Here is an 11,745-nt window from a genome sequence, read left to right on the forward strand (position 1 = left end):
CAACTGACACTTCCTTGGGGATGCCAGGGAGCCAGATTCCAGGTTATGATGTGACCTGCCTTTGATGCCCAATGAACTATGACTTCTGAATGGCACTTTGTTGGCTTTCAGGAGGCCAGTGCAGTATCCAAGGCCTTAAAAATCTGGAACTAACACGCAGAGGGAAAACCAGTTTAATAACATCTTTCCCTTCCTTATTGCTAGCTTCCTTGTTTTTTCTTTCTCTGGCTTAACGAATATCAACACAAGAAATAAAATTTGACACGTTTTTTTTTTTTTTTTTTTTTCCGTCCAAGAATATATTTTCTTGTTTGAGTAAGTGCCATCACCTTCCCTGACTCCTTTAGGAAGAATGGAAACATTCTGTGAGTCACGTCCACCGATTTTCAGGCTAAATTTTTCGAGCATTCAGTAGAAGGCAGTGTGGTGTGGAAAAAGTAGTGGTCAGGATTCACGGCACCCGGGTCTAGTCCCCATAACCATGTCTGAATCCGTATGAAAGGGGCCAGTGGCTCTGCCTTAGTCTCCTCATTTGTAAAGTGCATCAAGTCGGCCTTGGGTGCGAGTGCGTTCTCTCGCACATGTAGAAAGCAGTGATTTCGCAGGACCCCAGCCAAAGTCGGAGCCGAGCCTCGGCGGGGCCTGCACCGGACTGGCATCTGGGCGCCGCGCTGGTAATTGAGGATTGCGCGCGCAGCGCCTCCACCGCCTGCGGTACCCAGCGTCTCCGTTGCCGGGGGAACTGGAGGCGGTGCGCTTTCCGGCGCTGTCGCGGCGCGTTGCAGCTGTCATGGCGGAGACCGTCTGGAACACTGACAGCGGGGAGGCTGTGTATCGCTCCCGGGACCCCGTGCGCAACTTGCGCCTCCGGTAGTCGCATCGCCCCGGAGCCCCATGCTTTTATGCTCTCAGATAATTCGAGCCTGAATTCCGCTGTGTTCGGCTGCCCCGACTTCGCTTACAACCCTGATCACTGCCTCCACGGTCTCTCTGCGTCTCCCCTCAATACTCGGAACCCTCTTCACTCGCAGCTTCCAGACCCACCCAAGCCCTTTCAAGTCCCTGCCCCTCCCAAATTCCTCGGAGCCCTGGATCCCCAGTACACTTTCTCATCTTCACTGTTCCCTTAGGACCCCGCGCCCTACTCACTTCCCCTCAGTTGCCTGCAACCTTGGTAGCCCCACCCTCTTATGTGTTTTGTTTCTCCCATCTTTGCTCCGTGTTGCTCTCGTGTGTCTTGTAACAAGTATTTTGGGATTCTCTTTTCCTTACAGAGTCCACCTGCAAAGAATCACATCAAGCACCTTTCTCCAATACCAGCCTGCTGCCCAGCGTGGGAAGGACCTCATAGACTTGGCCACTTTTAGTCCTCACCCAGCTGCCAGTGGGTGTATGGTGGTGATGTGACCCCGTGGGGATCTGAGAGTCGTCTAGGGTGGTAGTGACCTCTTAAGACAGGGTAGACCCAGGGCTGTAGTCTGAGAAAAGGCATAGAGAGGTTGGGTTCCTTGCCTAAGGGCACATGGCTGGTAAATGTTGAAGCCAGGATTTGATCCTAGGCAATTTTAACTACTATATTATGTTGTGTATGAAAATTGAATGACATGATTCCTGCCATCAAGATATATTATATAATAAATTTGCCTGGCAACCTAAATTCCTTTTTTTTCCCTTCTAAATTCCATTTATGACATTTTTTTTTCTAAGAGAAAATATGCTCCAAATTCTAAGCATACGTATAAATACTTTTTAAAACAATTTTAAAATTGGAGTACACTTGAAAAATGTGCACATCAGCAGTTTTTCTTATCTGGGAAGGCAGAAGAGTGAGACAGAGAGGACAGTGTACTTGTGTTAGGCCTCTAGTCTCTGCTTTTGTTGTTACTGTTAAAAAATATTCCTGGGCAAGAGTGTGGGTTGGTGGCTTGTGAAGCATATGTTTCTGAAAAAGGCATACTCAGCTAGAAGTGTACTAGATTTGGTTCTTTATATAATCATTTATTTGCCTTTCTTCTTCTCTCCTGATACTTGGTCTCCTAGGGTTACAGTGTTTGTGATTCTAGATATATGGCTTCAGGAATAGTAAGGATAAAAATGCCAGAGTTTCCTTAGCAAATGTAGACAACTGGGATTGAGGAAGAGCTATTTAGCCAAATCCAAATTTCAGCTTCTGCCACTGAATTAGATTAAATAATTCCTGGAAGGTATCATGTTCTTTTATTCAAATTAGAGTAGTGATTAAGATTCCTTAGATCTTAATCCTGGCTTCCGTATATACATAGCCTCTCCAGTCTTTGTCTAGAGTGAATGCTTAACAAATCACTGAACTGCAACTGGTTTTGTGGCAAATATATGAGCAGGGACTTTGGTTATAACTAACCACAGAGCTAGAAGTGGTGCTGGTTTGGCTCAAACATTTGACTCACTTTGTTGTCTTTGGAGGTGGACACCGCCCAGATGAAGATGAAGAGGAGGAGGTCTTGATTGGGTGGCAGGAGAAGCTCTTTAGCCAGGTGAGCCATTGCCACTTGTCTACTCAGTCTACCTCTACCTGGTCCACCTTCACTGGGATGGTGGCAGGGAAAGATTCTTGATACATATAGTCAAACTGATTTCCAGAAAGCTTCTAACAGTTTATAGTTTCCCCTGTTGTGTTTACAGGGGCAGTGTAACATAGTGACTGCTACTACTACCCAGTTTTATGATCTTGGGCGAAGCACTTTTCACTTCTGGGCCACATGCCATCTGTAACAACAGAGTTGGATTAGACCATCACTCTGGTTCCTTTTAGCTCTAGCATTCTTTGGATTCCCTGCCCTCTATTAGTTTAGATAAATGAGTTGGCTATGAAGATGTGTCCAATTGTATCAGCTCTATAGGACTGCTTTAATTGAACAGTTATAGAATCTAAAGTTTGACATATTCTCAATAGATCTCTGTTTCCTTGTGACCTCAGTTTGAAGTAGATCTGTACCAAAATGAAGCAGCCTGTCAGAGCCCTTTGGATCATCAGTACCGTCTAGAGATCCTGAAGCTGGAGGATTCGGGTGGCAGGAAGAATCGCCGAATCTTTACCTACACTGACTCTGATAGATATACCAATTTGGAGGAGGTACTGCTCTTTCCAAGGTCCCATAGTTTCCTTCTCCTTTGCCTCCCTGAGCTTTCTGGCCTCCCTGGATTCCGTGTGTTAAATCAGGAGCCTGTGAAGGGGAGACAGAGAGCCTGTCTAGGAACTGCCTTGTGCTGCTGGCAGCCAAGCTGGAGTAGAGTAGGCACAGTCTGCAGGTGGTGTAGCAGCTGCTCCCTTCTCCACCTGCTGGAGGGCCTGGAGTTGCTAGCAGGGTCTCTAGATAGGCTTACAGACTACAAACTGGGAGAAGCAGCCACTCGGCTTGCCTTCCTCCATACATCTTGAGGTAAGACAGGGGAGTGTAATCTAGAACCATCTAGGTAAAATTCAACAGCCAAAACTCTGGAGCATATATGGGTTTGAAGAGGAGTTCAGTACATCCATAGAGAATGGCTCATGTCCTTGGTTTGCCTCAATTATGTCAACATACCTTGGTGGACTTGTTTAACATTTTCTTCAGTCATTGCCTGACATGTTCTATCTTTTCAGTGAGATTTTAAACTCCTCGATGGAGAGTAGAGCCTATATTTTCTGATTTTTGTCTAAAACCTTGTAGATCTCCACAAGGAGCAGGTGTTAAATGAATATTTTTGAAAGACTGATGTTTTTATTAGGAAAGCTGTGGGTTGGTAGCATATAAAATTTGGATTGTCTGTTTTGGAAAAGTAAATAAAATTACATTTAATGCTCAGTTCCCATGTGAGAATTTTCCGCAGAATACTTGTCTCCCATTTGGCAACTTCCAACTACCTAGTTAACGTCAACGTGTACCAGGCAAACTCACCCAAGTTGTTTTTGGTATCTGCTCAGAGATTGCAGACTCATTTTAATATTAGCATAAATAAAATCATTTGTGAAGGTTAATATGCTGCTAAAATCTTAGGGGAAACCAAAGATGGTAGAAATCTTCTTTGGGTTGTTTGTGCCACTGCTCCCCTCCATTAGCATGTGCAATTGTGAGATGCCTGCACCTTTTAGGTTCAGGTCCCGGATGAGGTTTCAGGAGGAAGACTTCCCTTCAGGTACTTGGTCCTGTGTGGCCCTGACCAGCTGGGTTACACAGGATTGCTCTCTTTTCCCAGCACTGTCAGAGAATGACCACTGCAACCAGGGAGGTACCATCATTCTTGGTTGAGCGAATGGCAAATGTCAGGCGGCGACGTCAGGACAGGCGAGGGATGTGAGTGCAAGTGTGTGTGGGGGCTGAGGGATGGCCTTTGTGGTCCTTCCATGCCAGAGTGCTCGGCATGCCCACCGACTCGAGCTTCCCATTCTACAGTAGGCCCCCACCTGGCCGTGCTCTCCTGTGTTCCTCCTTCAGGCTTTTCAGGGGGGTTCCAGGGAAGTGACCCTTCCTGTGTTATTTCTCAGGGAGGGTGGCATCCTCAAGTCACGAATTGTCACCTGGGAACCCTCAGAAGAGTTTGTCAAGAACAACCATGTCATCAACACCCCTCTTCAGACAATGCACATCATGGCAGACCTGGGCCCCTATGGAAAGTGAGTGAAACATCTCACTGCTTTGCTCAGATCCTCATCATATCTCCTCTCACTAACCATCACTCACCTGTTATAGTCATCCAGCAGTATATGGGAGGGAAGGACTTTTTCTTCTTTTTGTTCTTCATAGTTGTTCTCAAGGAAAGTATTTTACCATGATAATTTTCACTATAGACTTTGTCCTTTCCCCTGCCATGGGCTGAATACCCCTTCCTCTTACCCTGGAGGTGGGACCAGTGATCCTGAACCTTGTTGATTTTCTGGTTTCTAGGCTTGGCTATAAGAAGTATGAACATGTCCTCTGTACTCTGAAGGTGGACAGCAATGGAGTGATCACAGTAAAACCTGACTTTACTGGCCTCAAAGGACCCTACAGGTGAGAGCAAGAAAGGACTTCACTTCTTGCCCCTAGTTGAGGAGGTGCTCTGAAAGCCCTTCATCTAACTTTTAAATTCCCAGGCAGTGATTCATGTTCTATTCTGGTTCATAGACCCCTAGGATACTGGGGATTCTATTCTCAGAAAATGTGTAACTACACCAATTTGAAAGTGATAGCTTCAGCAGTATAGTTAAGTGAAAATAATTCTCTGTGCTGCTGAATGTAGGGGCTAACCAGAATAGGGTGAGATGAACTCAGCCAGGTCTTTTCCTCTGGCCAGCTGTCCCTCACTTCTACGTCCTAGAATCACAGAACTATAAATTAGAGATTACCTAGACCCACCTGTCCATTCCTCACTCAGGTGAGCGAACTTGGTGCCAGGGATGTCGTGCTTTAGGGTTTCACTGTGACTTTATTGGCCTCGAACCTATACTCTCTGAGTCTAGTCTGGTGCCCTTTATGCTTTACCATTTTGTTTCCCTCTCCTGGTTGGTCAGCATTCTGACCACCGTCATCAACATATACTCTAAGTGAGGTGTTTGGCCAGGGATGGCTCATCCCTGAGCTGGATCTGGAGGGTGCCATTTCTTGTTATCAGAGTTGGTCCTTTTGTGGCTTTGACCTTACAGAATTGAGACTGAGGAGGAGAAGCAGGAGCTGTGGAAGTATACGATCGACAATGTGTCCTCCCTTGCACAGCCAGAGGAGGAGGAGCGGGAGCAGCGTGTGTTCAAGGATGTAAGAGCTAGTTCATTCTAAGTGCTGAAGGGGTGAGCTCAGCACCTGGGAGCTGAAACCGTGCCCAAGGGTGATGTCGGCAGTTGCAAGGTCTGCTCTTAATGGCTCTCTCCTGACTTAGGCAGCACTGCTGACATATCAGACTCAAGTTTTTGATCATATTAGAACATCATCATCATGACCATTTATTTGAACACTTACCATGCTCTGTGCTAGGTACTTCAGGTACTTTATTTCATTTAGTCTGTAAACAACGCTTTGAGGTGAATACTTTTATTATTACAATTATAAATGTGGAAACAGAGACTGAGAAGCTAAGCAGTCTGCCCAAGGGCATGTAGCTTGTATGTGTGAGAGCCAGGATTTGGTCCCAGACCAGTGGACTCCACAGCCTCCGTGCTTCACTTTAAAATGTCAGTGACTGGGATGCTTAAGTGTCCAGTTCTCTGTGGCATTTCCCATTATTGCTTCTTTTCTCCCTCCCATTCAGAACTAAACCCTGATCTGGCTTGGGTCACATGTTGAGTTTTGGTTTGGTTTCCTTCCTCAGCTCTATGGCCGGCACAAGGAATATCTCAGCAGCCTGGTGGGCACTGACTTTGAGATGGTAAGTACTGGGCTTCCTGCAGCACTGCCCGCTGGGTCCAGCCAGTGCATTCTGACTGTGGCTGAGTAACAGTGCCTCTCAAAACTCCCCAAGACATACTCTTCAGTGTCAAAGGAAGTAAAAAAGGGCACTTAGAGGATAGTCCTTGCCAATGTTTTTAAAATGCTGCATATTGATATAGGTTAATGCATAGAAAAAGGCCTGAAAGGCTTGGGTGCTATGGGTGGCTTTTTCTGGGGAGAAGGTGGGATTGAGAGATGGCAGATGAATCCTGGGTGGTGAGAGATATGTCAGGGATATTTACTTTCTATTCTTTAAAACTTAGGTAGTTTTGAATTTTTAGTAGTGGTAATGCATTCATGTATTACTTTATAATTAATTTTAAAAGTAAATATAAAGATGACAAATGTTTTCCTCACTCTTCATGTGGATAGTTTTTCTGAGGACCTCATAGAGAGGGAATAGGTGTTGTTTCTGTTTGTCAGATAGTTTGGTTCTTTAAAAACAAAACAAAACTCCAGGAGTTCCATTTCTAGATCTGGAAACAAGGACAGAATTATCCACCGGTCTCCCTCTCTCTTTCTAAAAAATTAACTTTAATTATTTTTATATTGCATTAGCAGTAGATGTTCAGCATTAAAAAGTTAGATAAGATGGGACTCACAAACAACTAAAACAGTAGACTCCCTAGTGTCTTGACCCTGGCCATCTAAAGGGAACAGGGCTCTCCGGGCTCCCACTGCACGCCAAAGGGCCGCTGTTGTGGCTTTCTAAATTTTCCATACTGAGTTGTCCTCCCCACCATTTACATTATGTACTTTTTTTACAGATTTTAGAAATGAAGGAAACAGATCTGTGAAGTGGAAGGGTGGGGAGGAAATGTGATAGTGATGGATCTGACATCCAATATCAGGTCTTCTGGGGATTTGCAGACAGGCAGAAGTGCCGATTCCCTCCAGGCCTCCTGATCTTTCCCGCTTCTCTCTTTAGACTGCCCCAGGTGCCCTTCGGCTCTTTGTAAATGGAGAGATAGGTAAGTGTCTTGCCGGACAGAGATCTCTTGATGCTTGGGCAAGTGTTGTGTTAGAGCTGTGAAGTGATCCACCCAGCCCCAGTGGAGGCCTTGGGTTGTCTGCAGTACTTGGAAAACTCAGTCATGAGTCTTTCTTAGAAAAAGAGAGTTCCTGGTACTCAAGGGACTTTCTTCCAGAACTGTATAGACCCTTCAGGACTGGGTGGCTGCCAAGGGTGATGAGAAAATAAGCCGAAATAATATCCTGTTTTCTTAGTTTCAGCTCAAGGCTATGAGTACGACAATCTCTACGTCCACTTCTTTGTGGAATTACCAACTAGTAAGTAATATTCGTAAGTCTCTCCTTTTATAACCATTCTTACGGTTATAGAGGGGGTAGGAAGCCTGACCCAAAGCCTCTATAACTCTTCTAGAGGCACTGGGTCAGGCTTCCTACCCTACTCCTGCCCTAAAACTGTTACTGTTCTTTTCAAGGTCATAAATCACTTCCAAGATGTCCAATCCTATAGTGACTTCTTTGCTTTCACCTTCCTTGCCCTCTCAGAAGCATTTGAAACAGTTCACTTTTCCTCACTGAAACTCTTCTCTTGGCTTCTGGCTCCGTGCTCCTCTTTTCTCTCTCGTTGGTGGGTCATCAACCTTCATGGCTAATTTCCTATCTTCTGTTGATTTTAAACTGTTAGAATATCCAAGGCTGGGCCTTTTCAGGACCATTTCCTTAGTCTGAAACCCTTTCTGTCATATCTTTGCACGACTGGTTCTTTTGGTTTAGGTCTCAGCCTAAGGGTCACCTCTGAGATGTCTTCCCTCACTACTCAATCTAAATGAACTTCCACATCACCAGTTTCTTTACCCCGTTGTGTTTTCAGTATAGCATTTTTCATTGATAGTCTCTTATTGGTTGGTCAGTCTCCCTCTCACTAGAATGTTAGGTCCATGAGAGGCAGGGATCTTTTCTACCTGGTCACCGAGATACCCAGTGACTGGTCATAGCACATAGTAGACACTCAGTAAATGTTAAATGAATAATTGATTGTGTGAATGAGTGAATGAATGGATGAAGGAACTTCATCTTTTTCTCAACTGCTTGCCCTCCTGCCAGGCAAACTTATTATATATGGTCTTTGGTTTTCAGACTGGTCAAGCCCAGCTTTCCAACAGCTCTCAGGAATAACACAGACCTGTGCCACCAAGTCCGTGGGAATGGTATGGACAAACGAGAGGGGTGCCTGGAAGGGAACAAGACTCTGATTCTGGGGTGGCATCTGAAGATTTATCAGGCCTACAGCCACGCCCTCTGGGGAGATTCCAGAGTTGGGTTTGACCTTTACCTGTGGGCTCTTCAGAGCTGCCCCGTCCTGGAATCCTCTCGCTCCTTCTCTGAGAACAGGAGCGAGGTGGGGTGTCCCTTCACCTCTCAGCCTCTAATTTCCTACCTGGGGTGACAGTTTTTCCTTTTCCCTTGGGAAGGTAGCCTTGTCGTTGGCCACAGGGAGAACAAATTCCACGTGAGGCCTTGCCCACACCATGACACCGCGTATAAAATGACACTCTTTTTTAGGACAGGGTGGCTTACTTCTCCTATCCATTCACATTTGAGGCCTCCTTTCTACACAAGGATGAATCAGCTGGTGAGTAGCTCAGTGCTTGCTCCTAGGCCTTGTGTCTCCTTAGGCTGTGCGTCTTCTTGGCGAAGGCCTCCCGTGATGTGGCTGCTTCTCTCACTTGCTCCCAGATGCTCTCCCGGAGTGGCCTGTGCTCTACTGTGAGGTCCTCTCACTGGACTTCTGGCAGAGGTACCGTGTGGAAGGCTACGCGGCTCTGGTGCTGCCCGCCACCCCAGGTGACCTTTTGTCCCTGTCCTTCATGTGGCTCACATGCCCTAGCTCTTAGGAACAAGACCAGCACTTCCAAAAGATTCGGCATCTTCCAGTGAGAAGTAGGGATAATTAGGAATTAGAAGCCGTTCACTTGCAAGATTCCTTGCTCCTTCTGAAGAATGTCCCCCCTCCATTAGAGACGACTGAGTGAAACTGCAGCTAACTCCATGAAGCTAAGCAGCCTGAGTGTTTGTGGCATCTGCTCCCTGCTCCTCTGGTTGACTCGCAGCCTTGAGGGAGAAGCTGCATGGCAAAGTGGATCAACGTTCATTTTGAAACAGTAGCCGTTGTCCTTTATTGTATGCCAGGCATTATGCTAAGTACTTCTCATTTAATTCTCCCAACTACTCTGTGAGGTGTAAGTGTTGTTGTTATTTCCATTTTGCTAGATGAGAATGATGCTCAGAGAGGTTAAGAAACTTGTCCTGGGTACACAGGTAACAATGGGCAGAGCTGAGATTTGAATTTGATTGATTTCCAAATCGGTGTCCTAAACCACCATGATGATAATATTCACCAGAGGTCAGACCGTCACCAGCCCAGTGTCGTAGTTGTGGCTAGGCCTGTGTCATTGCTGGGGAGTCAGTGAGGGACCACATGCCCTTTCTGGCCCTACCCTCATTTTTCTCTTCTTGCACAGGCTCACACACCCTGACAGTCTCCACATGGAGACCCATGGAACTTGGCACGGTGGCTGAGCTGAGGAGGTTTTTCATTGGTGGTTCTCTAGAACTGGAGGACCTCTCCTACCTGCGGATACCAGGAAACTTCAAGGTGATTTTTGTCTCTGAGGAGACTTCGTTCTGGGAATTTATGTTCCTGTCTCATCTGTAGAAAGTGGGATCTGGGTTAAGGTCCCTTAATTTTTTATTGGTTCATTATTAGCCCCTTCCTTCCTGTGGCTTAAACTAGAAGTCATGGCCACATTTTAAATCAGGTACAAATATCTATACTGCTATCGTAGGAGACATCTGGAAAATAGCGTACTTTGCGGGTTCCCCTGGTCCCTGTCAGAATAACCAGCCCCTCATGCCAGCCCATCACTGAAGCCTCGGTAACCAGAGGTAGGAGGATCAATAGGAAGCTTATTCTCAATGAAGTTGGAATGTTCCCTGCTTTACAGTTGGGAGCCCTGTGTGAGCCTTGAGGTGATGGAGTCTGGGTGCTAGAATGAGGTTTCTCCAACGGAACTGTTCTCCCTAAGAATGGGGATAAGAATGGGAGTGAGCATGGTGCCTGGGGTCTAGAGCCTACAGACCCCTGATGCTGTCTAATGGTATGCCACAGGGAGAGCGTCTGAGCCGCTTTGGGCTCCGCACAGAGACCACAGGTAGTATCACCTTCCGCTTGCACTGCCTGCAGCAGTCCAGGTGAGTGACCCTGGCCCTCTGCCTTGGGGCTCCTTATCCTGAGGGCTGGAGAGCAGCCTTGGCCATGTGGCTCGCTCCCCTGCAGGGCCTTCATGGAGTCAAGTTCTCTCCGGAAAAAGATGCGGAGTGTGTTGGACCGTCTGGAAGGATTTAGCCAGCAGAGTTCCATTCACAATGTGCTGGGTAGGTTCCCCTGTCCCCCCGCACCCCCTAGCTGGCCACCCAAGGTCAGCGTGGGCTGTGTTGCCCCCTACACTGTGGCAGCTGACTGCTGTATTTGCTTCTATCACAGAGGCCTTCCACCGAGCCCGGCGCCGCATGCAGGAGGCCCGAGAAAGCCTTCCTCAGGACCTCGTGAGTCCCTCGGGAACGATGGTCTCCTAGCTTGCTGTGACCCTGGCCTTCCATGCAAGAGGACAAGACAAGTGATAGCTAGAGCCAGTGCTCTCTCACCTCCTCATCTTTCTTATTAGAGACCTGCTGCAAAGACCCCTGAGCCGGCCCCTCTGCCTAGTCTTCAGCAGGGTCTTCTCCCTGCCATGCGGCAATAAAGCCACAGAGACCCTGTGGCCTCCATATTCATATTTCAGCTACCGCAAGTGGACATCACACCAAGATGGATTATTTTGTTTTGAGACCAGTTTGGGATAACCCCATGGTTAGTTCTGTCCTCTATCTCAGCAGTGGGCTGCAGGTGCCTCCTTCTCCACAACCTCTCTACAAGTGGAGGCTCCAGAAAGAAGGAAAATGAGATAGATCTTTAATTCCCAGCCCAGGAGTCTCAGCCTCGTCTCTCCAGGGTAGTGTCGTCCTACTGTTTGGGGCTTGTTGCATCCGAGGTACAGTTATTTCTGGAATAAATGAAGGCTGAAGGCAGTGCCCAGTCCTTTCTGCTGGCTGGGTGGTATCTTTTATTGTATTTTTTGTACATAAAGCTTTTTATACTGACTGATGTTCTGTCAGCTGTTTCTCTGCTCAGGTTGCTGGCAAGGGTGAAATATTCTTTTTAAAGTCAGGGCCCCTCCCACCGCTTCCCTTCCCTTTTTCTGCGTTTTCCTACTCTAGAGTATTTCTTTTGATTTTCTTAACTCAGTCCCCGGGAGAG

At 46.8% G+C, this 11,745-nt stretch overlaps 1 protein-coding gene across 4 annotated transcripts; it reads left to right on the forward strand.

Moving 5' to 3' along the window:
- The first annotated feature begins 724 nt into the window (after positions 1-724).
- MKS1 (Meckel syndrome, type 1) lies at positions 725-11,535 on the forward strand. Of its 4 annotated transcripts, none has more exons than XM_011375091.2 (18): positions 725-870; positions 1,275-1,384; positions 2,443-2,513; positions 2,957-3,112; positions 4,216-4,313; positions 4,505-4,633; positions 4,905-5,009; positions 5,642-5,750; positions 6,301-6,357; positions 7,348-7,390; positions 7,647-7,709; positions 8,526-8,596; positions 8,952-9,021; positions 9,126-9,233; positions 9,911-10,044; positions 10,558-10,640; positions 10,726-10,823; positions 10,933-11,535. In XM_011375091.2, the coding sequence occupies exons 1-18, from the start codon at positions 791-793 to the stop codon at positions 11,022-11,024; spliced, it is 1,677 nt and encodes a 558-aa protein (XP_011373393.1). In that variant the 5' UTR covers positions 725-790; the 3' UTR covers positions 11,025-11,535. The 4 variants fall into 4 exon arrangements, with proteins under 4 accessions (XP_011373393.1, XP_023376158.1, XP_023376159.1 ...); XM_023520391.1 differs by having other exon boundaries at positions 772-873; XM_023520392.1 differs by lacking the exon at positions 725-870 and adding an exon at positions 922-1,174.
- Positions 11,536-11,745: the final 210 nt, after the last annotated feature.

Source organism: Pteropus vampyrus, unplaced genomic scaffold (genome assembly GCF_000151845.1).
Source record: "Pteropus vampyrus isolate Shadow unplaced genomic scaffold, Pvam_2.0 Scaffold261, whole genome shotgun sequence".
Lineage (NCBI taxonomy): Eukaryota > Metazoa > Chordata > Mammalia > Chiroptera > Pteropodidae > Pteropus > Pteropus vampyrus.